At 48.8% G+C, this 25,693-nt stretch overlaps 3 protein-coding genes and 1 long non-coding RNA gene across 11 annotated transcripts in view; 2 read left to right on the top strand and 2 right to left on the bottom strand.

Moving 5' to 3' along the window:
* The window catches only part of LOC146435402 (uncharacterized), a 188,927-nt gene extending 181,005 nt beyond the window's left edge, over positions 1–7,922 (bottom strand). For 3 of the 4 annotated variants that reach the window (XR_014853219.1, XR_014853218.1, XR_014853220.1), the window contains exons 1-2: positions 7,800–7,922; positions 6,782–6,888 (exon numbers count right to left, since the gene is read on the bottom strand). This is a non-coding gene — a long non-coding RNA (uncharacterized LOC146435402). Of the gene's footprint in view, positions 1–2,124; positions 2,274–6,781; positions 6,889–7,799 lie in introns of those variants that run through there. The other variant, XR_014853221.1, reaches the window with a different exon arrangement.
* A 643-nt stretch (positions 7,923–8,565) lies between these two features.
* On the top strand, positions 8,566–19,827 carry CUEDC2 (CUE domain containing 2). Of its 3 annotated transcripts, none has more exons than XM_085065437.1 (10): positions 8,567–8,711; positions 9,529–9,657; positions 12,759–12,850; positions 13,685–13,828; positions 14,162–14,223; positions 15,658–15,791; positions 16,634–16,804; positions 17,144–17,205; positions 18,870–18,930; positions 19,309–19,827. In XM_085065437.1, the coding sequence occupies exons 3-10, from the start codon at positions 12,777–12,779 to the stop codon at positions 19,453–19,455; spliced, it is 855 nt and encodes a 284-aa protein (XP_084921563.1). In that variant the 5' UTR covers positions 8,567–8,711; positions 9,529–9,657; positions 12,759–12,776; the 3' UTR covers positions 19,456–19,827. The 3 variants fall into 3 exon arrangements, with proteins under 3 accessions (XP_084921565.1, XP_084921563.1, XP_084921564.1); XM_085065438.1 differs by lacking the exon at positions 8,567–8,711 and adding an exon at positions 8,948–9,347; XM_085065439.1 differs by lacking the exon at positions 16,634–16,804 and having other exon boundaries at positions 8,566–8,711.
* FBXL15 (F-box and leucine rich repeat protein 15) lies at positions 18,136–25,105 on the bottom strand. Of its 3 annotated transcripts, XM_085065435.1 has the most exons (5): positions 23,738–24,349; positions 23,270–23,312; positions 22,699–22,949; positions 21,458–21,960; positions 18,136–21,082 (listed from the first exon to the last, which is right to left on the bottom strand). In XM_085065435.1, exons 3-5 carry the CDS (start codon positions 22,879–22,881, stop codon positions 20,893–20,895), a joined length of 876 nt encoding a protein of 291 aa, XP_084921561.1. In that variant the 5' UTR covers positions 22,882–22,949; positions 23,270–23,312; positions 23,738–24,349; the 3' UTR covers positions 18,136–20,892. The 3 variants fall into 3 exon arrangements, with proteins under 3 accessions (XP_084921561.1, XP_084921562.1, XP_084921560.1); XM_085065436.1 differs by lacking the exons at positions 23,270–23,312; positions 23,738–24,349 and adding an exon at positions 24,971–25,105; XM_085065434.1 differs by lacking the exon at positions 23,270–23,312 and having other exon boundaries at positions 23,738–24,348.
* The window catches only part of PSD (pleckstrin and Sec7 domain containing), a 46,462-nt gene continuing 45,399 nt past the window's right edge, over positions 24,631–25,693 (top strand). Inside the window, exon 1 of the mRNA XM_085065405.1 lies at positions 24,631–24,689. The gene's annotated coding sequence lies outside the window, so the exon portion shown is untranslated. The remainder of the gene's footprint in view (positions 24,690–25,693) is intronic.

Here is a 25,693-nt window from a genome sequence, read left to right on the forward strand (position 1 = left end):
ATATTAGCACGAGTCCTAACAAGCCAGTTCTCCTTATATCCAAGTCCCCCTCTTACCTGACTCCTACCTCTTTCAGAAAGAGAAAGGAATGCTTTTATTCTCCACTCTGGCTTTTGCTCATTCCTCTGCTTCTGTTTCCCCTCTCCCCCATTTCTATTCCAAAAGTTCTCAGTTAAAAGCACTGCCTGAAGCAAGATCACATCTCCAATAAGAGAGGCAACTTCATTACAGTTTAACATAAAAAGATCAGCTGATATCGATCCATAATTTGGACAAGTGCCATGCTATTGACAGGAAGACAAAATAAGTTAGAATGGCCATGTTTCAAAAATTCTGTATGTACACTCAATCACTAGAGCAGAAATTGCAGTCGGGTATATAATAACACAGCCGTGTTCTTTATTTCCCCTGTAGATCAATGCTAATACGAGGAGGGCGCAGAAGATGGATGTTGCCGACAGAGAACCTTGAAATTCCAGGTTAGGACTTGGGTGGCTTCATGGATAAAAGTGTGTGGGCGTGCAACGGTTGTGTAGTTCAAATACAAAACACCAAACTCCTTCCTTAATACCTTAGAATGCTCTACTTCAAAGTAGTCACTTCTACATTTAAATTCAAATTACAGAAAGCAGAAACTGACCCAACATCCTGCTTTACATAAGTATCCAGGCTTTAGTCACACATCTAAGGGACCACAGGTGGGTGGACGTAGACAACCACAGTGGACGTAGACAACCACAGAAAAACATACCTTCAGATACTCATAGATACACAGAAGGAGCACATATCATCTTTTTGTACATTACTGAACAATCACTCTTCCAGAAGGTAATTTTTCCAGAAGGTAGGTGGTGGCAGGAAAGACAGAATGTTTCTTTCTGATACTTTTTACTAGAAACTGGCTACTGAAGTGCCACTCAATTTCTAGGGCATGCTGGCTATATTTCACTAGTAGGATTTATGATGCCAGTGTAACAAATGTTTAAACTGGACAGCAAAGAAAAAGTACAGGAACATGAGCTCCAAAAATACAATCCTCTACCATGTGAGCTAACAGGTATTTCCTGTAACAGGTATTTATTCTTTTAACAGACCAATTGGTATAGAGAATAAAACAGCCAGACAATGCATTATACTTACACTTTGCCAAGAGCAGTTGTTTTTGAGTACTTAAGTCTGTAAAGGTCAAACTCACATCTCTACCCACAACAGGATTGGATCCAATCACATGGAAGGGTTGCAGTAGAGCACAGGCCACCAAAGCAATGCTAGTGTTCCTAGGAAGTTAGCACTCAGAAAAAACTCAGGTGTGAGACATGTACCACAACCATTTCTACCTATAAACTCCTGTAGCTAATAGCAGTGAAAATCTTATTTTCTCTATAAGCCTGCTATTTGAGACTAACATAACTCACTTAGCAATGCATTGCACACCATTCCTGATTATGTAGGAATACCAAGTAATTGAAGAGAAATAATACGCATCAGTGACTAGGATTTTTACCAGGATTCATCCCTTCCTGTTTCCTCCAGATTGGCATGTACTCATCCTCAAGGCTGAAGACTACAAGCCACACAGTTCACTCAAAACTATGATGTTGCATTGGTAAATCCTTCCACACAAAAGGAAATATATATACGTTTCTCTGCTTTCACTGCCCCATCAGTATTTCACTGCTTCTCCAGTACTTTGAAGTAACGTGTTTGTGTTACTAATATTACATTACATGAACAGGGAGTATTTTTTAGATGTATAGTATGGGTCACTCACAGAAAGTGTTCACTTTCAAGTTGTTCAGTAAAGCAGACTCACTTCCCAGAAAAGATGCTGCACCATCAAAACTTTGTTCCACATTTCAGCCTTGAACTGAATCCAAATTGCACAACTAGCCTTTATCCTGACAACAAGCCAAACCTTTCTTCAGATACTCCTCCATTTTCTGAGCTGCACAAAACCCATGCTGAGGTTTGTGACTCATGCCCATTATTAGGTTAGTCAGATTATAGACAGTTTTGATGCCTCATTTTCAGCACAATGCTGCAATGTTTAAGACATGTGCGGGAATAGTGAAGGATGGGGGTGTTAACTGTATTCCTATTGATCAGAGACTTTTATAGACCTACCTGTAGGGCAACCATACCAGCAGAAACACTATAAGAGCCACGGGTCTTCAGATCATCCTTAAACCTCCCATGAAATCCCATCCAGTGAGCTATAACTGCCCTTTCACCTTGCTCTTCCTCCTTCCTTTTGAACCCATCTGGCTAATAGGTCAGAAGTGGGGACACCTGTGCACAAAGCCATTGAAGTCGGGAGATTATTTGCTAGCTCTGGATGGAGGTTTAGTTCCCATCTGAAGCACCTGCTGTTGGCCCCGACTCACATGGGGCCCAAATGCACCACCGGTGGCCCCTGATTCACCTTTTCGCTGTTTGTTCTCTGAGCGTCATCGGAGGGGTATGCAAGGAGCTCGGCCTGCCTCCCTCCCACACGGGGCTTTCCGACAGCTCTCGTTCCCAGCCTTCCGTGCCGGGATGCTGCAGAGCTGCCAAGCTCCTACTGCGGCCTCAGAGTGGCATCTAGTGCTCGGCTGCCGCACTGCTCTTTGCCAGCGCCCCGGCGCCCTTCCCCTGCTCCGCCGCGTTCTCCCACACAGCAGTTCACCTGCTGCCAAACACCAGGGGCAAGGACTCGGTCTGGGACAAGTCTAGTCACTGAGTTGCCTCAAATGAAATGAGTGTGCTTCTCTCATACGCTGCAGGGTTAGTTGATTCCACGGGAAGCAATCAGTAGTACAGTTAAATAAGAAAGAGAGTAAACTTCTCCTTCCGGTTATCCAGACTATGCTGTATAAAGAAGATAATTTCTATACAGCCCAAGCTAGAATATGGCAAATTCTATTAAACAACATTAACCCTCCACTGCACGCCTGGTACAGTGGTTTACAAATACATACCTATGGAAATCTACTCGAACTTACTAAGCCTTTCTTCAAAGGCCATGCCTGTTCTCAAATACCACACTATTTGTTCACTGCTGCTCACAACAAATTTATCTCCTAACCCTGATTTTTCAAACTCATTTTTCTTCTTCTTTAATGTACTAGTCAAAACTAAAATGCAGAACTCTCCAGCAGCAGGACATCAAAAGAAGACAAGGAACTAACTGAACGCACTTCCAGGGAGTATTTTCCATAAATCAGAAATAACAGCTATCAGAATAAAAATACCCCACAAATTACCTGGAGCTCTTGAGGCAACTCCTGAAGGCAGCATCCCTTTTTTTATTTTTTTTAACTACTTTACCTGCTCAAGTATAATTTTATGGTGTATAATTTAATCAGAATGCTCTCTAGGCAGGTACATTATCCCAGCTGAATATGTTTCCTTTTTTCAGTTTGCCTGAGATGAAGCAGCTGGATATGTTAAAGCAAACCTACATAACTGTATAAGAAGTGTGCAGCTTTTTCATACGCTTTTCAGTAGCAGATCTCCAAGTGCTTTAAGAAAAAATGTCACATGTTGCTTGCCTTACTTTGTCCATCTGTGAAATGAGGATAATACCTAAAAACAGAGGGAGGTGAGGATCAAAAACCGTGTCCTGAGCTATTTCCAGTACTGAAATAGTTAGATTTTTTTCCCATTACATCTGAACAAAAGAAATTAGAGATAGCAGTAAGACAGAGTGCTTAAATCGTGTTCTGATCCTCTCCATATTTTAGTTCTTTTAACTGCAAAAGTCAGGCATTTATTATGTAAATTCAGAGACATGTTCAAATATAGCTAGTTACGTAGCATAATTTTCCAGTTCTTAAAATTCCTCTAAATTAGGAAAAGCCTTCACACTTGAATTCTGGCTGAATTAGCTGCTACAAAAAATAGAAGACAAAAATTACTTTCACATATGAATGCAACAGAAGAACAGACCCTGTCAATACTTTGTCGATAATATGCATGACAAACTAACAAGCTTCCAATAAATTAAATTTCAAACAGTTTGGCCTTAACCTGGCAAAGTGTCCAATATCTACTTTGGCACATGGCTGAGAAATACTCTGGGTGAGAAAGTTGGCAGCAGGGCCTGCATTCACAGGAAAAATGCAAGAAATCATAGCAGTATTGTTGCCACAAACGTCAGTTTCTTCAGAACAACACAACATCCTTTGGTAGCAGATTGTTGATCAAGGCTAGAAATAAGTACTGAGAAAGCCCTTTGTCACACTTGCCAAAACAGAAGTGTGCATTGTGAGAGCTGTACACAATGACTCAGACCCAGCCTTCTATGGAACTTTAACTAGCAGCACCTACAAGAAGCTGGGAAGAGCTGTCCACCATAGAGCACACAGCACTTTCAAGATCTGCACCAGGACAGCATGTCCAAATACTTGGTAGTCTAAAAGCTCCTCCCAGCAGTGAGACCATCTGACGCAGTCAGCTGGGAAGTTATGTGCTATAATACCATCAACTTTAGAGTTATTTTTTCTACTGGCTTTAGTACATCACCATCCTATATAAGAGCATCAACAGCCTTTTGCAGATGAAAATCCTCTTCAGTGCTCCTCAATATCATTTTCTTACTGCTCCTTTAGGATTGGCCAAATCAAAAGAACAGCTCCAGACACCCCAGCCCATTACAGACTACCTTTGCTCAATGTGTTGTAATCAGACGCTGAAAAAGCTCTTTGTTCACTGATTATTTTATTTTTTCACATCCTCAAAAATGCTCATAATTAACACACTTCTAACTGGATGAGTCAGTGAACACAAATTCCTGATTCCTTTTTCTGGCTCTGCCACTGACTTATACTGAGACTTTTGGAAATACATGTCATCACTCTCTGCTCCAGCCTACTGTATATAAAACTATAAGACAAATGCAAAGCACAATGAGTTCTCTGACAAAAAGATGACAAATTATTCATTTACTTATTATTCACATACTTTGCTGTTTATTTTTAGATAAATTGTTCACTTCGCTGTCACCAAAAAAAAAAAGCCGTCATACCTGTGAACACTAGAAAGCTAACTAAGTCATAACACAGGAATGAAACAAGTTCATTTATCATACACAACCACAGAATTTTCTCTTATTTGACAACAAGATCTTTGTAACCATGACAAGATGTACATAAGAGGAGACAAAGAGTGACCAAAAAAACCAAAGAAATAATCAAGTAGTACTCCACATTACCAAGAAAGGGTAAAGACAAATAGGCTCTAATAAACCTAATTATAACCTAGAGATGCAGATTAATTTACCTGTCAGACTCTGAAATTGCAACATGAGCTTTCCCAGGACCAAGCGAAGGAAATATATTTTGGAATGCCAAAATAAGCAAGTTCGTAAGCAATCGCCAAGACACTGGGAACTGCGGCAACGGCGCTTCCAGAGGAACGCCTGCCGTTCCACGGCACGCCCGGCAGAGGGCGCCCGGAGCCCGTCCCGCTAGCTGCCCCGGAAAGCCGCGCTCCTCCGAACTCCTGAGAAATCGGGGCTGGAAAACTGGAATCTCCTTTGACTGCAGCAGAAAAGCAGGGTGGCGTGGGCGCTTTCAAAGGGATGCTCAGAAGTTGTTTAAATTTTTGTAGAGCTCTTAGCTTGAACACCCATTGCTGCTTAAAAAAAAGAAAAAGGACTCTTCTCAAAATACCCATTCTCTAAATTACAACAATGGGGGTCTGTAGGAGACTGAAGATAAGTCACAAGTAAAACGCAGTTTGGGTTAGTAAAAACAAAAGCAGTGGCCAAAACTTGAAGCTGTGTACTGATATTCTAGGCTTAGCAACAGGAAAGTATTTTAAGCAGTCTCAAGGACACATATAAACGTGTAACAAGATGAACTAAAAACAACGGGAAATAAAGCCTAAATATTAAGAAACACATCCCAGTAATGTGTGCCTTTCTTCAGATTAAGCCCCATCGCCGGAGCCTTTCAAAGATAGAGTATACAAAAAAAGCATAACACCCCTTGTAGGGAACACTAAGTCTGCACAAAGCAGGGGGTAAAATCAGGGTAGAAGGGGGTAAAATCCCCAGTGGAAGGGGTACTTTTTTGTTCTCTAATTCCAGGTAAAATATAAGGAGAAGCACGTGCAATGGTTAAAATTTCTGACATACAAGAATCATCCACCCACACGTTAACATGTCACAGAACAAGCTCATTTTGGGTGGCATCCCTGCCCGTAGTGGGGAGCTGATCTTTTAGGTCCTTTCTGACACAAACTGTTTTATGATTTCAAGTACATTATACCACAAAGAGTTAATAATAGGCTGGAGAAGGAACAATTTTCCTCTGGCTTGATTCAACATACTTGCATTATTCATCACATTTGTGAAGGAATATGAATCCTATCAAATAATTAGATGGTGTGTTAACCTTTCTGGTTTGCAGCAGCCTGTGACTGACAAGTAGAAGGGTTCTCCAAGAACAATTTCCTGTGCTGTCGTTTCTTTCTGCCTGGACTCTCAATGGAGGGTGTATTTTGTGTGTTTGTATAGGGAATGCCTGTGGAGTTTTTGTTGAGCTTTAGGTCAAACCTCTCTGAATTTAACTTTAAATTGGGGAGCTATTAGATGCCATATTTGTTCTGGTATCTATTGCCAGTACTACAAGACTGGTCCTCTTCCCTTACTGTAATTTAAAAAATCCGACCCTCTTGCATCTGTTGTGATTAGAGTAAGGTGGGAAGCTGAAATATCAAATTGCAGCAAAGTACACTAAAAGAAGCCACTACTTCCTAGAGTATTCAAAGGACACAACTAAGACGTTTAAGTACTTACAGAATTTCAGTGGTATTTTAACTTGTATTTTCTCAGACCTCTGCTTTGAAATCCAATGTAGTTTTCTCCTCCCATCACCATCCAGGCTGATGGTCACCTTCAAAGTACTAGTAGCAGAGGGAAAAAAAACCAAAACAGGGGTCCAGTCTGTTGTTTTTCTGAAATTTGTGATATAAAAATTCATAGGATTTATAAGAATTAAAAAATTATCTGAAGTGACAGTATCTGAGAACTCTCAAAATTTCTTATGGGCCTCAAGGTTTCCAAGCAAGCCAAGGAAACTACAAAGCAGAATGAAACTAAAAAAAATCCTTAAATTCTGCTGACGAATAGGATGCCATGAACTACCAGTGGAAAAAGCTGGTAGAACCTATTAATACAAATCAGTTTAGGAATGTCTGTTCTAATTCAGTCAAGAACTGATGAGGGGAGTTAGGTCAAACAAGGTAAGTTCAATTGTTTGTCACAGCTTTAAAGATTGTTAATTTCTAGCGGCTTTACATGTGCACTTCATTTTCTTCAAAAATTCCCCTTCCACTTCACTGTGACGATCCTGTCCCAGAAGCAGCTGCATTCTCAGCCCGTTCTTTACACAATGGGTCACACAATTTGAAACCTAGAAATGGCAAGCTTAGTAGAGGATTTCAAACTGTATACCAAACTGTGGTAAAAACACAGATCGAAGAATAGATAATGCAGCATAGTTAACTACTTTCAATTAATGCAGAGATAAGTGCAGCTAAAAATAGTCAAAAGCAGAAGAAATTAAAGGCAGTGGATACTCCTACAATGACGTATATTCATACAGTGTCAAGGGAGGAATGTATGCACGTTTCAAGAGAAATAAACAATGTAAACACTCCGCTCTTAGTAACACGGGAGTGAGTGTAATGTTCCCTACCCAGCTGACATTACTCTGGATTTCTTCGGTACTGCCAAAGGCAGAATCAGGCTCATCCGCTTGGTATTTAGTGACACATGACTGAGGAGCATGAGTAGAAGAACAACTATGCCTTACTTCTATAGGATTTTTCTGAAGAAGCACGTGACGTAACAGAGTTAGCTGTCCAAAGCTGCTCCAGGAAGCACTGTGCTGTCAGACCAGGCAGAGCAGCGAGCAGCTTACCTGGGGACGGGCAAGTGCAGCCAGCGCGCAGAGAAAGAGCTGCGCTCCCGCCCCGCATCCCGCCCCGCATCCCGCTCCGCATCCCGCTCCGCTCCCGCCCCGCATCCCGCTCCGCTCCCGCCCCGCATCCCGCTCCGCTCCAGCCCCGCATCCCGCTCCGCTCCCGCCCCGCATCCCGCTCCGCTCCAGCCCCGCATCCCGCCCCGCATCCCGCCCCGCTGCCTCCTCAGAGTGCTGCTCGGCCACAGGTTGGACTCGCTGATTTCAGAGGTCTTTTCCAACCCAGCCGATTCTGTGACTCTTGAACGGCCTGAGGCTGCCCTAGACACACGGCAACCCTCCAAAGTGGCAGAATGGAGGATTTTACAGCAGCTTGTCAAGCGTGGGTGTAGCGGGGTGGCTGTTTAGCCGGGGACAGCACGAGGACGGCAGCTCGGGGAGAATCCCCTCACGGAGGCTGGCCGCCCGAAGAGCAGGGCAGCTTGGCCCAAACACTTGAAAGCGTGCTACTTTCGCCAGGGAACGCGTCTCTCGCACTTGTCAGGGACGAGAGTTCCCGGGAGCCTTTCCCGGGTGACTCCGCCGAGCGCCAGCACGTCCCCAGCACGGCGCTCCAGCACCACACCGCCCCGCCCGGGCCTGCCCGGGCTGCTGCCCGCACGCAAGATGGCGGCGCGGGGAGCGGCAGCGCGCAGCTGCCCTGCCCTGCCGCGCGCGCCGCGGCGGCCGGCGCGGCCACGTGACGCGTTCAAGCGGGCCCCGCGCGGAGAGAGAGCGGCGCGGCGGGGGCGCGCGGGCGATCAGGTGACCGCTACCCCCCGGCGGGCGGCGCGCGCCCCGTACGGCCCTGCCCGCGGGACACGGGACAGACACGGGACACGGGACAGACACGGGACACGGGACACGGGACACGGGACACGGGACACGGGACACGGCGGCGGGGAACCCGGGAGTGGGGCTCTCCTCCGGGGTCCGCAGCGCGGGGGGCGGGAGACGGGCCGGGCAGGGTAACGCGCAGCCTGTGCGGTGCGGGGACAGACCCGCGGCGCGGGCGGCACGGCGGGGGGAGCTCGGCCCGTGCACCGCGTGTTTCGGGCGCTCTGCGGCCTCGCTGTCAAGTCGCGGCGAGGGAATCCCGGCCCGCCGGTGGCGGGGAGCAGCCCGAGCGCGGTGATAGCCGCCCCGGGGCTGCCCAGCCGGTATTGCCGCTCCTCCGTGGGGCTCCGGCCGTGGCGACCTGCGCAGCCAGGATACCCAGCGCTCGCTTGCCGGTCTGTCTGCTTAACGCCTCGAGAAACAACTTCTGCTTGGCCATGGCGATGAGGCCACCAGTGCTTTTGGAATATGTTGGTGATGTGCAGGGACCACTGGTGGCCTTGCTACAGAAACTGTAGATGTTGAAAAACATCACGACATCGCAGTGAATTTGAAGGTTGACAGGTACACCGTTCTCAGAACCATGTTATCCTTTCACAAAGTACATTTTATTCCAGAGAATAAAGCTGTACCATCTGCGCTAGGGAAAATGGTCACAAGTAACGTAAAGCATAAAGACGCCAGTATACAGAATGATTCTGTTGTGCTCCTGCTTCAGCTAATTCAGCTTTCCTTTCCCATAAAGGGGTTCCCTCATTCATGGCCTGGGCCTGGCAGTCATAGGATGGACGGTCGACTCCTCTGCAGGCACTGAAGTGCTTCGTAAAGACTGGCTGTGAGCTGAAGACCTCGCAAAGGTGACACCTCTGCTCTGGTAAGGGCCCTCTGTCAGCTGAGTACCCAAGTGCAGCTTTCCAGTATGGATCTGGAGGGGAGGGAAGAGGCTGGCCACTGGCATTACTATCATCTATTACTGTAATTTATTTGGTCTAAGCTATAAACAAGTCTTATTTTCATTTTAGACCATTAAGCAGTTAATTGTGTTAACACACACAGTGACCTCAGCCTGCTTTCCCATGGCAACCACGCTGGGAAAGCCCTTTCAGAGACTTCTTTAGCAAGAAAAGCAAAAAATAAAGCACTGAAATTATGTCTGTAAAGTGTCACTTAGCCCAGAAAGTTTTCTTTTATGCCAGCAAAGTTTGAGGAGTTAAGTAGTTCAGTGTAATATAGCCACAGCTCATTCTCTGTCCTGCACATGTGTCTTCTGAGAAGTTTCCTCTGAGCCTGCATGTTGCAGGCTGCACTGAGAGGGCCTTATATCCCAGAGAAATGCACTTCCCCAAGAACAGACACACCTAGCAGCGAAAGATGTGCTCTGTGCTTTCTCAGAACAAATTTTCAGAGAGAGTGCAGTGAACCATCCCTGTCCCATTACTTACTCACATAAAAATAATCACTGACACTTGAGCTAAATTAACCTTCTCAATGTGTTTTAGTCAATCCCTCAGCCAGATGAGATTTACCTAAACTTTCTCTAACCTGTTCTGAGAAACATCCAAGGATACAACACCCACCTCCTTCTGCTTGCAGAAACCTCTAGTCATTGGTAGGCAAATTTATGATGCCGTAAAAGTTGATACACATCCAAGTGGCAGTTCTTTAGTTCAGAATCATTCTCCTAAATTGCTCAAGTCATTCTTGTTAATAAAAAGTCCAAGGCTCAATCAGTCATTCCCATTACATCACGTTGACCATTTGAGAATGATTACTCAAGCTGGAGTTGAAAAATCCTTCCAAAACAATCTAGCTGTATGCAAACAGTTCAGATTTTCACCCCTTTTCTCTTTTTTCTATTTTTTTGAGGAAGACACATTCATACCAGCTTTTCTTGAATATAGCATAAGTAGCTAGGACAATGGTACTTTTAGAGGGATATTATTTGTACATTTGTTTTACAAAAAAAACCACCAAAACCAACAAACTAAATTTGACATTAATATATTGGGAAGGAGAATGGAAGGGGATGGAAATTGCTGAGATTGCTTGGTTCTCAAGACTGACAGTAGGGTGGGAAGCTCTGTTGAGATGCTGGCCAAAGTATCTAACACAGAAAATGAAGAATTTTCACATTCGCATTCTGAGAACTCATACCGCGTTTTTCTGCCTGAGGTGAGGAGATACATGTGCCATTCAATGTTATGTGGATCAAGAAAGCACTCCTGATATTTCAAGCTAAGCTTGTCTTAATGAGATGACATACGGTGCTCCACTGCTCACTCTTTAGTAATATACCCCAGTGTTTAAAGACAGGGGTTTGTCAGAAAACTGACAGGGATTTCCAAGAGCTGAAGGTCTCTTGTTCTGACACTGCAAAACTGTGAGGCTGTAGCTGTGAGCAGAGCAATAGGAGTATCATTTCATCATATGCTTTTAAAAATAGATTCTGTGCAACATGTTACACAGAACCCACATTACAAAAACAAGAAATGCAGAAGGATTTTCATAGATACATTTGAATCAGCTTACAACTAGTGAAGTGATCTTAAAATCCACATCGCAATTGTGACTGGAAGTTTAGAAGTATGGTAACACCTTTTCAGGAAAATTGAGCTCTAAGTAGAGTGATTTCTCCTGCCTTTGAGTTATAGATCATTTTGTGCATGGTAAATCACTCCCACACAAAACTGAGCACATAGGATAAACTAGTGAATCTCTCATTTAACTACTGCAGGTTATCACTAGAAAAAGCATTCGAAGGTATAATGCATAAGGTGTTTTGATGTCCCAAGTTACATAATTCTAAACTTGGCTGAGTGTTGTGGGATGGTTTTGTTTATATCCTGCTAGCTCTGGAAGACTCATCTAGGGAAATGCCAAACGTTTCTGATTCCCATGGGAGAACAAAATTGTTTGTCAGCAACCTATATGACTGCTCCCTGAGTTCTGTGTCAAACAAACCTGGTCAGGTCCTAGTGTGGTTGAAATGAAAGAGCTGCACTGATGGGAACGTGATGACCTTTGGAAGATCTCTGGCCAATGACCGTATCAGTTTCTCTGCATGCAAGGCTGGCTTCTTTCCTGGGAAGAACTCGGTGCTTATACCAAGCATTTGTCCACCCAGAAGCTCTGCAGACACCGGGGGAAGGAATGGTTAAGGAACAGCTTTTTTTCCACCCAGTTCAGTCCAGGCTCGGTACTGATAGCCGAAGCAGGGCTGTGGGCAGCCCCCTTCTGACACTGCTTCTGTAAGAACTCTGTGCTTCTTAGAACTCCCCTGAATTTTGGGTTATCAAGTGCCCGTTGTTGCAGCTGCATCAGCTGTAGAATGGCTCATTTACCGAGCGCAACAACGGGCTCCTGTTTGGGCAGGATTCCACTGGCAGTCCATGCCTGACCTGGAGACCTTTGATATTTTGGCTGGCAGACTAGTTGTCTGTGCCCTGCTTGGTATTTCCCTGTAAAATACTCTCTAGGATGTCCTTTCTTTAGGAGACATTACCCTTCCTCCCACTCATTCCTGAGTTGAGTCCAAGCATCACTGCATATGCTCTTAGCTGGAAGGTCCACCCCTTTCTGCACTGAGTGTACAAGCCCACTACCCGTTTCTTCCTCACTGGACAGCACAGTCTTCAAGCTCAGAAGGTGTCTGTGAGGTCCTGCAGCTGGACACATCTGCATTTCCAGCTTTGCTTCCCAGAGGGGACATTTTAAATGTACGGTACAGCTGCATACTTTCAACATCAGCACAGTCAGGACGGGCCCAAAATATCAAGCTGCTTTTTCCAGTGGATGCTCATGCTGCAGCTTTTTATGGATATCTTTGCCTGCTGTTAGCCGGAGATGACAAGACATCGGAGGAGTCTGTGAATTGTTCTCATGGGAAGAGCACACTTACCTATACCATACTGCATTTTGATATTGTTATTTTGATTTTATTAAAATTACACTGAGTTTTCCTTCTTTTTTTTAAAGAAAAAGGTTTTGAGAGACATGGAGCTTGAAAGAATCATTCAAGACACACTGACACACTTCATCCAGTCCCACATCCCTGCAGCAGATCTCAGGTATGTTGAGATAGGCAGATCCAGTATCGTTGTTCCAGCTTGAACTCTCCTTTGTCACTCTGCGCATTATACTGAATTCTGTGGTTTTCCTGTACTTTGTGTTGCTCTCCTTTAAGTCAGATCCAGGATGCAGGTGATTTGCACAGGCTCTGATGGAAATGCTTGAACAGCTATAGTTTAGCATTGCAATCTAGCAATGTCATTTCTTCGATGACCAAGATGATTAATTTCCTGTCCAGTAATACACATTAGAATATGGGATTTCCTTCATTCCACAGTGCTCCCAACTTGCTTTCTGAACACAATAATCTATGTCAGGCCTCTCCTTATTTTGGACTCTGCCTACATGCAGAGATACAGCCACCTTGAAGCTGGAACACAGAAGCTGGTTTTGCAGCTGGTGGCAGCAGTGACACAAGCGTGGAGAGCAGCAAGCAGAAAACACTGCATCCCATAGAAAGTGTAACTTAACAGAAATTAAGACCTCACCTGAAACACCAGTGAGTATGGAAAAGTCGAGGTCTTGAGCACTTGGAATATTTTGGTTAGCTCAGCTGAAGCACCCACAGGAGCACAGTCTCTGGAACACACGCTGGGGCTTTCATTCAGTACTATATGCAAGACTGCATACAGTATTTTATCTGTTAATGCTTCCCTCTCAACCACTGAGCAGCTGCTACTTGGCCTTACTGGTGGTATGTCCTCCTAACATACAGTCCACATAGGTCGTTCTGCTGCCATATTATAACGACACAAGGTTAGGGGGAAGGGGGATGGAGAGAAAGGAAAAAATGGGCCTGTTGAACTTGCTTCCTGTGTTCTCTTTGTCTCCAGTGGGATGGATGATGTTTTCTTCTCTTATATTACGGGTGTCCTGGAAGAGCTGGGCTCACCAGAGTCCTCTGAAGAGACTTTTGACATGGACGCCTTTGTGGAAATGATGGAGGCATATATCCCTGGTTTTGCAGAAATCCACAGGTATGTTCTTGTTACTGGTTTGTATGCAGTATTCCTCACATGCCATGCAGTGAGGGACTGGCCCCAAGCCCTTCAGTACCATGAATTCTTTTGTTATACCCAGTTGAAGATGTATTAGTACCAAACCTGAGCCATTATGATAAGTCACTCTTTGCATGAATACACAGGTGCTAATCCTGGTACAGTTTGCAAATAAGTCCTTGGCCATCTGAAATTGCAGTTGATTTTATTGAGCGTCCCATCAAGCCTTGTCTTTCTGTAAAATGGTAGCTGAATAGGATAGGCTAGTGCTTTTATTCCTCACACTAATTACACAGGTTCTGTCTCTTGCAGTGGGGATGTTTGTGAAATGATGTTCTCCCTCTCAGAAAGGCTTGGTGAAGCTCGGAACAAAGGTGAGTTACACAAACAATTTCAGCACAGGAAGATTTGTACATGCTTTTAGTCTTAATATTTGGAGTTGAACAATGTCACAGAATAAAATAGGAATTTGTTTTCCACAGCTAGGAACTCATAAGGTAGCCTGAATTGATTGACAGGTTTGGGGCGTTTTCTTCAATATTCAGTTAGGTTTTTCATATCAACAGATGGGAGGTTGGAGTCATATGGAATACTGTCCAAGATGTACTGGAGTGAAAAATACTCGATCAATTCTTCAAATACCTCTATTGACATCAAATCCAGAGTAATAAGAAAGAAATAGCCAATTCAGGGCTGCTTGCTGAAATTGTGCTGTAGGTTAATTCTGAAAGCAAGGATTTCTGTCTGCCTCTGATAGTCATATGCCTGTATGGCACTACCACTGGGCAGCCTTTATCAGGTGCATCATCAAACAATATCCAGCTGAATACATGTATCACATCTAGACTTTGAGCATCCTCAAAGCTCACTCCTGTTCATCCATGAACCCTGGCACAGATGCAAAATCAGTGATGTGCTCTGACCTGCACTATGCAGGACTGCAGAAGACTACACTGTGCAAATGGCCCTTCCTCACCTCAGCATTCACAGACCAGCTGGATTGCTGTATCAATCAACCCCATGGGTACTTTCCACTAAAGAACAGACAGGTTGAAGCGCCTGGATATTAAACCTTCCAGGACATAACCAGTCTGAGTTTTGCTGGTCTAGCAACATCACTGCTGTCTTGCCAGAAGGCTACACAGTGTAGAATAGACAGTCCTGTCTTTTATCTTACTTGCTGCTTTCTTGAACTTGACAAAATCTACTGCTCTGCGCTGCTCCCCTGCATCCCACCCTTTGAGAATCCTGATGTAGCCAGAGTGGAAGAAAAGCACCATCCCAGTCTTAGACAGGACAGAACAAGTGAAATAGTTCTTCCTACAGTGACAAAAAGAGCCTGTAAAAAAAGAGATGGATCAGAGTAACCTGATCACAGGACATGCTGGCTTGCATGCAGCCTGGGGACTACTACAGTGTATTCCCAAGTTAAAATCAAAACTACACCTTAGTTCAAAGACAGAGCAAATACCAAGGAATTCTTAGAAATGGAAGTATCCACAACCAAAGCACTAGTGGACCAAGAATTGAAAAGTAGAATTGAATTTGCAAATAGCCCATGCCCTGTACAGCCTGGAAATGCAGAAGTCAGGCACACCAGCGTGTGCTAGCAGTGGCTTCTGGCAGATCAGTGGGAGTAGAGCTGCAGCTGCCCTGCTGAGGGCAGGAGAAACAGTTGCTTCCAAGTTTTGTCACTTAAGAAGAGATTTGTTTTGGCACACATGCACTAGCAATCTAATGCCAACAGAAAGCACAGAGCTCTACTCTTAGTGGGACTGTTCCTCAGGAGATATCACTGTGTCTTTAAGAAAAACTTGGCCAAAAGGCTGTGGAAAGCAGGAGTGAAGCGCCCTCTGAAGACCTCACCAAGGGCCAGGAGCCTGGAGCTGGAGCCTGCAACGGGGAAAGACTGTGCACTCTAACAGACGGAGCTGGGGCCCAGGTATGAGTACCCCACAGAGGAGCAGGAACACTGGGGACAGTCACACAGCACTAGGCTACCAGCACCACCTGAGGGCATTTTCCAGCTCTGGAAGGAACCACAGCATAGGCTATGACACAGCATCACTGGTGTTCATGATCTTCTCCACTGTATGGCCTGAGCAAGACTGTCACAAAAATATGTGCTGACAGACTGTGAGCCAATGCTCTGGCTCATCCCTTCCAGTGGCTGGAAAGGGTGAGCCAGAGCAATGGCTGAGAGAGCCTGTCCCAATGCCTTCAGTGATCCCGCAGCAGCTACAGGTACTGCAGCACCTTCCACATCAACCCCACCTTCCTCCCCCACCCCCTGCTTGCTGTTTCTCCAGTACTGACCTATTACTGCTCTGCAGTATAATCATTCTGTGTCCACAGCCTTCTAGCAAATGCTGCTATGGTGATTCCTTCTGATGTAACCTCAAGTCAGTGTTTAGCAGGCCCTTTCATTTCTCATCAAAATACATGTAACTTTACAAGGTGGGCAGGAATCAGGCATTTGCACCACAGGGTCCAGAAATCTCACACCTAAGCATGGCCACACAGATGAGTCAGTTCACAGTAGCCCTACTTTAAAGCAAGTTGAAATACAGAGGGAGGAGATTAAAGAAGAGTTGAGAGAGTTGGTTTGTCTTTCCTAATATACAGTACCCTGTTAGCTTCAGGAATCAGATTTAGTAGTGCTGGTAAGGAGAGCATTCAGTGAAGGGCAAGCTGAATTTCCTGACCATGAAAAACCAGAGGCTCTTTTCAATAGCACTCTTCTCACTGCATCTCCAACTTACCTCTGTCTCTTGCTCCAACTAGGAAGGCACTGACTTGAAGGATGGGGTGGAGCTGATACTGGAGATGTTTCCAGCCTGTACTGTGGGCCAGGCAGAGAAGGCTATCGCCATGGCCTTGGGGAACTTGGAAGAGGCAGTGCAGTTAATTGTGGAGGAGAAGGTGGAAATTGGCCCAGCAGGTGCAAGTGTGAAGGTACTGTACTCTAACTGGGTGGCAGTGGGCCAGGGAGCAGGGCAGAGCTCAGGGACATGCAGGTGCCACAGCTGTCTGCTACAAGCAGAAACTTTGACTGCAGAAACTTTCTACACAATAAGCCAGGAGGATCACGCAGAGCAACAGCCCTTTTCCCTTCCCTGGCTCTCTTAGTATAGTCTGTGCCCACAACCAAGCCAGGACCCCAGTGGAGCTACGACTGGCACTCATTTCCCACAGGGGCTGGAGTGCTCCACCAGCAGCTGGGCTCACTGAGCTAGTGGGGAAGCTGTACACCCCCATGTTGTGCTATTCACACACCAGTTTGTCTCCTCCCAGGAACTGGCACAGCCCCGCAGAGCACCCAACCACGAGGAACTAAAACAGGTCATCCTACAGAAGTAAGTACCCAGCAGCAAAGAACCCCTTATTTTGTTCCAAATAAATGAAGATGTGGCAGTTTGGAGAATAGTGTGGTGTATAAGAACTAGGGGTGGGTATAGCTGAACACATCTAAGTACAAATACAGTCATCAGCTGGGAAAAAGAAAAACAAAAAAAAACCACACGCACACAAAAACCCAACAAACAAAAAAGAAACAAACCACAAAACCTAACACCTAACAGGTTTGGTTTCTTGTACAGCTCTGGCATAGAAACATGTTACCTCTACCAGCTGGATCACAGAACTGGCCGTGTGCAAGGTTTCAGCCTCCTACAAATACAGTGTAAGTCACAGTGCTGTTAGCTGAGGTCCTGGTTAAAGGTTCAAGGCACAAACATCGTGCTCCAGCTCAGATAACAAACACATGGTGACTTGTAGAACTACAGTAACTCATTCATACCTTCATTCTGGGAGACAGTCCAAACAAGGTTAAAGATACATTCAAGAGACTGCCTGTACAACAGCATCGGGAAGATTAAATCTCAATTGCTGAAGGTGTGAATTCAATGCATTTAAAGAAACCTCTCTGAAGTCCTCACATGGACTTCTTGGGAATGAAAGTAGCTTTAGATTGGTTTACTTATATTCATTTTTAAAAGCATGTAATTCTCAATGGGAGAGCCCACACTGTGGTTTCATTGATCTGCTTTACGATCTCAGCTTTCATGAATATCCTCATGCAGACATGGCAGCTTCCACACATCTGTCCAGGTACATCTTTTCCACTTTACATTTTCCCCTGGGACAGGATAAACAGTCGATGGGCTAGGAGAGATAAAGCAAGGCAGAACAGCATCCAGGCAGAAGTAGTAATCCTAGTCCTTGCCCATCTCCTGTGCAGGCTCATTTGAAAGTGACAGGCAAGGGAACAAAAAAGCACCAGCTGCTTGTTATGTTTCTGAGAACTTCACTTTAATGACATTTTGGCAACATCCTGTACTTTAAACATCACTCAAGCACAGGTACAGAAAGCAGATTGCCATAGCTGAAGATACACAAGAGCAACTATACTAACTACTGAGGGAGAAGTCATGGTCAGCTGTGCTAAACCAGCACCAAAATCTCTAGAGTAGCAACTCAGCAGTACAGCCAGCAAATGCTTGGACCCTGATGTTTCAGTTACATAGGAAATGAGGTGATGCTTTTATCAAGTTGCTTCCAGCACAGACCTGTTCCACAGTCAAGTAGCAGGAGGAGTGTGAAAAGAATACCATCATTCAGGGCAAAAGCAGACAGATTGGTCCTGTAATCTCACATCTCATTTGGCTGCCATCACTTAGACTGAGGAGCAAAGCTGCCCCAATGGCAGAGCACACCAGACCTCAGTACCTCTCTCAGTTCTGCAGTGGCTATCAGCATTCTCAACCACCTGAGTTTTCAATACCCTTCACATACAGCCAAGGATGCTACTCCAGGAGAATCGTGCTAAATTCTCAACGGAAGGATGACATACTTCTTGCCCATTTCATCCAGAGGGGAACATCAAGTTCTCCTAGCTGCAATCTAGGCACATAGGACACATTGCACAGCCACAAACCGGCCAGGGGAGAAGGGACATAGGCTGTGAGGAGCCCCGGGCAATGTATGTTACAGTGTTTGCTAAATGCTTCTTGTGTTTCAGATACATGATGGTGGATAGTGCGGATGATCAGAAGACACATCGGCCAGCTCCACCCAAAGAGGTAAGCAAAGCAGTCCCAGCTCACCAGCAGTTTGAATGTCCTTAAAAGGTTTAAAAATAAACAAGCTGCAAATCCAAAAAAACAACAGGGCAAGCCAAAGGCAGGTCTGTTCACAGAACCTGTCAGGCAAAGAGGGAAGATTAGCTCAGCTAAGGTGCTGCAGGGACTGTCAGTTCTTACTTTTCGTGACTACCACGGCATTTGGTCCCTCCCATCAGACAGCATCTTTCCCCGTTTTGGCCAAGCTGCCCAACACAGACAATGGTAAAGCAGCTCATCCACTCACCTCCTGTAGTGCAGCCCTGCTTTTGCTTGCCCCTCCCTTTCTCTAGCAGTGTGGCTGTTCATCCACTTGGTGTTAATACCTTTCTTCTCCAGGCTCCCAAGAAGTTGATCCGCTATATTGATAACCAGGTGGTGAGTACAAAAGGAGAGAGGTACAAAGATATCAAGAAGCCTGAGAGTGAGGAGATGAAGAAAACCTACATCAGCCTAAAACCAGCCAGGAAGTACAAGTTTCACTGACAGCCAGGTCCTTCTGCTCTTCAGCCTTCCACCTCACTGCCAGGCATGGCAGGATGGATGTGTGGTGCTAGGAAAGAAGCAACTCCACCTGCCACTAACTTGAACTAACCTGGAAGCCAGGACACTGCTTTCAGCTTCCTCAACTAACCTGGCTGAGGAGACTTCTCTCCTTGTATAGCTATCCCTCTGCCCCCAGGGGCACACTGCAGGGGCCCTCCAGGGCCTGGGCATTCTCTGCTATTCCTTGCATGGGATGTTTTTAGATCTGAGATGTGGCATGTGCTTTTGCAGCAACCTTTTTAACAAGTCTTTGTGCACTGTTGTTTTGAGTGCCAGTATTAATAAAGATGATGTGAGTTGGTGTGTAGTTCAGCCAGAGCATGCAAATGCCTTACAGACACTGCCACCAGTCCCTCCTAGGGCCAAAGACAGGAGCAGGGTCATCCTCTCTTCCTCTAATTACTCTCATCATCACATTCTCAAGATGCAGCCGCTGTTTGATTAACTGCCTAGCGGATAAAAGGGCTTAGGCTGAACTCCAGAGCTAGGCTCTCCCTGCCAACACAATCGGTAGCTCTCTCCATAAACTCCAGCTGACAGCAGTCAGTGCTCCTGCCATTTCTCACCACTGTTGAGAAGCAAAGCTCCAGCCACACAACAGGGAGCAAAATACAGGAACAGGCCTGGGCACTGCTAAAAGGGTAAGTCAGATGCTGGAAGAAACAAGTGACAATGACCAACTGCTTTCAGTGACAGCACAGCTAGGTTTGGCATTTTTCTGTCAAACTGCCATTAGGAGCATGTTCCCCCTGAAAACAACTCCTACTTTGCCCCAGCCTAAAGCCCTAGGCCTGGGCAGACACACTGCCTCCACTGGGGCCTCGCTAGTCCTTTGGTGCCAGGCTGACCAGTGGCCGTGGGCTGGAGCGAGGCTCACTGCCCTCCTCCCAGAGCCCAGAGGGGCCTGCCCTCTCCCAAGAGGAGGGCTGGTAGCTATTCTTTCTTCTCCAGCTGGTCTGGTTTGTTCCACAGCTCTGCTGGCATGCCCTGCACACCCACCCCAGGAGACAGTCCCCATCAAACACGCCCCTGCTCTCTGGACAGCTGCCGCTTAAAGATTTAAAATACAATGAATAATAAATCCTATCTATTAGCTGGCCTGACCTAGGCCTGTTCAGCACCATGGTGTTCCTGCAAATCACTCACTCTTTCCACGCCACTGCAGAGGGAGTTACTTTCCCCAGAGGCACCAATGAAGTCCACTTACGAACACTCAGTGGCTGCTAAACAGCCCCAGAGGAAAGAGTGAGCCCCACTCAGGCCAGCCTCACCAATGGGACCGACCTCTCCCCCTGCACGTCTCCACAGCAGGCAGTTCCAGCATCCTTCTGTGATCTCAGAATTGTGTCAGTCCCCCCCTCCCCAGCAGCAGCAGTTCTAGATCTGAAGGTTGATGAAAGGGGCGAAGCCAACCACGTCCTGCAGCAGAACAAGAGCCCTCTGCAGCGGAGGCTCCACATCCAGCTCCACCCCACGGCTTCGGAGGATGCTCAAGCTGGACTCAGCCACATTGTGGCAATGCTTGACCTTCAGTGAGCGCAGCTTGGGACAGTACTCAGCCAGGACCCTGCCAAGAAAGAGCACACGCAAGTTGCAAGTAAGGACTCCTAAGTGCACCACTCATGCTCTTCTCTACTCCCAGCAGCCCAGCACTCATGACTGCGCCACACATGCACCATCCTTTGGGAGAAGATCCATGGTGGTATGAGACAAAGTCAAGGGACATGGCTGGATCCCAGACCTACCCTCCATGATATGCTGGGAAATTTGCTGTCAGTAACACACAGTGCCTCTCCTGAAGGGCTTGGTAGTGGCTTCTCTCCTAGACTAAGCTCTCATTGCTTTCAGCATGAAAAAAATCAGACTTCACTCTCAGGTTCTCTTCCTCTCCCCATCCCAGGCACCTGCCATCCCCACCCTGGATCCCCATGTTGCTCAGTACCTGATGGAGTCATTCTTGACTCGCAGACACCCTGTGAGGTCCAAGTGCTCCAGCTCAGGGCAGCACTTGGCAGTCTCCTCAACTGCCACGTCGCCCACATTGGCATTGACAGCCAGTGACAGAGACTTGAGCTTGCTGCACTTCTGTACCAGGTAGCAGATGGCCTCGTCCTTCAGCTGGCGACAGGCTGTCAGGTCCACAGCCTCCAGCGCCTTGCAGTGGTCAGCCAGGCTGCGCAGGGACAGGCTGTCCACCCACTCACAGTGAGCCAGGGAGAGCTGGCGCAGGTTGGGGCAGCTCAGCGAGATGGCCACCAGCGCGTGGCGGCTGAGCTGGGCACAGCCCTTCAGCTGGATCTGGTGCAGGTGGTGATTCTGTCCGATGACCGGGAGCAGTTCCCGGTCCGTCAGCCAGTCGGAGCAGTTCTGGAATGCCAGCTGCTGCAGTACTTCGTTGTCCTTCAACAGGTTAACAAAAGCAGCTCGAGGGATGGCAGGTCCAATCTGCATGGGGAACCCAGGAAGAATGAAGAATCCCCCAGGGTTTCAGATAAGCCTGATCCTCACCAAATATTCTCTCCCTTTCTCTCCTCTGCTGTGACAGTGGTGACCAAAGCCATCCCCTGTCCTCATTCCAAGGCAAGCCCTACCATCAGACTCTGCTCACCTCATGCCAAGGCTACTGCCACAAGCTAGATGAATCTCTGGTTTCTCCATCCCACATCATCACTCCTGCATTTATATACTGATGATGAGCTCCACACTTCTGGTCTCCAAAAATCTCTTTGCTAGACCACTCTCTGTCCTCACAGAACAGCAACTACTCCGGTCTTCCCTGGTCCCAGGCAGCATCTCCCATGAATAGCACAAACTTTCCCTGAAGACCAAGCAAAGTTATCTCCTGTCAGACCCACCCTACTGCACAACCTTCGTGAGGACATGCCACTCCAGATTGTGTTTGTCTGCCACCCAGTGCCCCATAATGGCCTGGGTGGAGTTTCCAGGCTTACTCCTCCCAAGGCCTCTTACTCAAGACACTGGCATTGCTGGGCCCTGAATCACTGCATCTTGTCCCCGAGCCCATCTGTCCAGTTTGACACCTGAGCCATCAGCCCAAGCTCCTGAGCAGAAACCACCCTCCTTGCCAAGGGTTTCTTCTCCCCACACAGACAGATGCATCCCTATTAGTTCCAGAACAGTAGGACATCTGTGTCCTTCCCCAGCCTCAGAGCCATCCAATACCTGGCTTGAATCAAAGCAGCGCATGTTGGCCAGGTACAGCTGGATGAGAGACTGGAATGACTTGCTGACCCTCTGCAAGCTCAGGAGCTGCTGCAGTGGCAGATGACAGAGGATATGTGGAACCAAGATGTCTTCCCAGGGCAGGTCCAGGAGGCATCCCCTGGTCGGGGTCACACTCATCATCAGACACCAGAGAGCCAGGCTACTGCAGGAGCCAGGCTAGATCAGCTCACACCTACTGCCGGATGCCTCTAGGAGGAACAGCCAGAAAGAAAGACTCGGACTCAGCAACGTTTCCCACAATCAGCCCACAGGGAACAGCCCCTTGGCTAGCCATCAGCAGGGCACGTGCCTGCCGCCTGCATCACCACCTCCCCAGCCTCGGATGTTCACTGCTCAGGCATCCGAGTCTACCTGCCCGCACTGCCCTCCAGGAGAGCTTGGGTGGGGCTTTCCATCAGCTGCAGAAGGAGGCCGTGTCCCTCAGCGAAGCAGCAAGCAGCTGCTGCAGCGTTACCGCACGAGTCGCACAGTAGCTGTGCCCAGCTTTCACGTCTGAGCATCACTCTACCTGTCAGCCAGTCCCTGCATCCAAGCCGGGCCACTCGGGCACCCTGCAAGGGAGAAAGACCCAGCCCTTGCTCCTTCCCGCGGGGAGAAACAAGGTTCCGGGCTCCCCTCAGGGAGCCTCCCTCCGAGGAGCGGACGCCCAGCATCTCTGCGGAGATGAGGCCTTGGGCCGCGAAGGAAAGGAGCAGAGGGGTCCCGGCAGCCCGGAGCCCCCCGAGCTGCGGCTGGAGGCCACGGTTAGACTCGGCCCCAGCAGAGCCCGCAGCTGGGGGGACCTCACCCGAAGCCATTCCTGCCCCGCCGCCCCAAGGGGCCCCACTCAGCCCCGGAGTCACCCCCGGGCTGCCCCGCCGCCGCAGTGGGCCGGCCGCGAGAGTGCCGCCGGGACCAAGACACCGCCCCGCTGCCCGCCGCAGGGCCCCGTGGCGAGGCGGCAGCCCTGCCCTGCCTTTCCCCGGCTCCCCGGTACCTGCGGCCCCACCGGAGCGCCCCCGGCCGCTCCATCCCGCACCGCACCCGCCCCGGACACCGGCGGCCGCCCGTGACGTCACGGCGGCGGGCGGAAGTGCGCGCTCCCCGCCACCCCGCCCTCGGCCCCGCCCCCTGGCCGCTCCCCGGCGGCGCGCGCTGCCGGGACTGGCCCAGAGGCACCGGGAGGCACTGGGCCGCGGCGGGGAGTGCCGGGCGGAAAGCGGGCCACGGTGGTCACAGGTCCCACTGGTGTCGCAGCGACTCCGGCAGGTTGCTCCCAGCGGCACGGCGCGGAGCGCACACCGGCGCTGGTGCTCCAGCTCACCGGGCGCACCCGCTCCCCCGTGCACAGCGCCTGTCCCAGTTCCTCAGTTATCCCAGATCCCCGGTGCACACCATTTCCCCATGGCCCCAGTTCCCCGGCGCACACCGATGGCTGCAGCCCCGCAGCTGCCCCAGTTCCCCAGTGCGCACCGCCTGTCCCAGTTCCTTAGTTATCCCGTTTCCCTAGCGCACATGAGATCCCCCGCGCACACCGCTGCTCCAGTTCCCCACGGCCCCAGGTCCCCGGAGCACACCGGTTGCTCAGCCCCGCAGCTACCTAGGTTCCCCGGCGCACACCGGCTTCCCCCATTCCCCACGGCCCCGGTTTCCCGGCGCACACCGGCTGCCCCGTTCCCCACAGCCCCGGTTTCCCTGGGCACACCGGCTCCCCCGTTCCCCACAGCCCCGGTTTCCCTGGGCACACCGGCTGCCCCGTTCCCCACAGCCCCGGTTTCCCTGGGCACACCGGCTGCCCCGTTCCCCACAGCCCCGGTTTCCCGGCGCACACCGGCTGCCCCCGTTCCCCGGTCCCAGCACACGCCCCTGGCCCCGCGGGCAGGCGCGCATGCGCGGCGCGGCGCCGCTGTCCGTTCAGCACCACGCGGAGCCGGGACCCGCTGCTGCTGGTGAGCGACGGCCCCGCCAGGCCCCCCAGCCACCTGCCCGGCTCCGGGCTGTGCTGCCCTTGCCCGCCCGCAGGAGCGAACGGATCCCCGGGACAGGCCAATCCCTGGGGCTCACAGTTCTCACAGCACCCCCGACTGGCAGCCATGGGCCCCGCTCCTCCGCCGGTACCGGGCTGTCCCTACCCCTACCCCCGGGCTGCCCGCGGCGCTCCGGTCCCAGCCCGCATCCTCCCACGCTGCCAACCGGCTCCTCGCGCTCCGCTCCCCCGCCGGTGTCCCACCTGCCTCCGCAGCCCCCGGGACAGGGCGGGGTCCTTTCGCTTGCCCGCAGGCCCCGCGGAGAAGCGGCCCGGGCTGCTGCCCGCGCAGTTGCCATAACGACCCCGTAGAAACGGACGCTGCTCCTTTCCCCCCTCGCTGTCGGTTTGCGGAGCGGGCACGGGCGGACACCCCCGCGTTGGTGCGACGCTAGTGTACCACACCTCCGAACCGGCACTGGGCGTGTGACCCCATCTCTGTCCCGGGTCTGAGACCTGCTGACTTGTGCAGCATCAAGCTGCTGATTACTGCAAGCATAGGAATTATTAATAAAATAACATAGCAAAAGAGCAGGACCCAAAAACAGTGAATGAATCCCAAATCCCTGGTCCAAGTTTCCAGGAAAGCCATAACCCGTCTGTGCACCCTGCTCTGCTCATTTCCTCAAAAGGTGGGAGCTGGTTTGTGGAAAGGTCTTCTTTCCTCAGTGTCTGTCCTCTGGGGCAAGGTACCCACCCTGTCCGGCCCTGGACATGTATCCCCTGCTCCTCGAGGGTCCCAGTGGCTCCCTGAGTTAGTACAGTGTATTTCTCATTTAGAGAAGGACAAGTGATGCAGGATTTTAAATTTTCTATTGGAGTTAAGAATACCCTTGGCCATGTGCTGGAACAGGTCTTTCTTTCCCTGTGGTAGGGGCACTCTGTTCTTGACTTCCTACTGTGAAATAGAAATGTGCCACCTGGCAG

Source organism: Lichenostomus cassidix, chromosome 6 (genome assembly GCF_008360975.1).
Source record: "Lichenostomus cassidix isolate B80296 chromosome 6, HeHo_3.0, whole genome shotgun sequence".
In the NCBI taxonomy this organism is placed as follows: Eukaryota; Metazoa; Chordata; class Aves; order Passeriformes; family Meliphagidae; genus Lichenostomus; species Lichenostomus cassidix.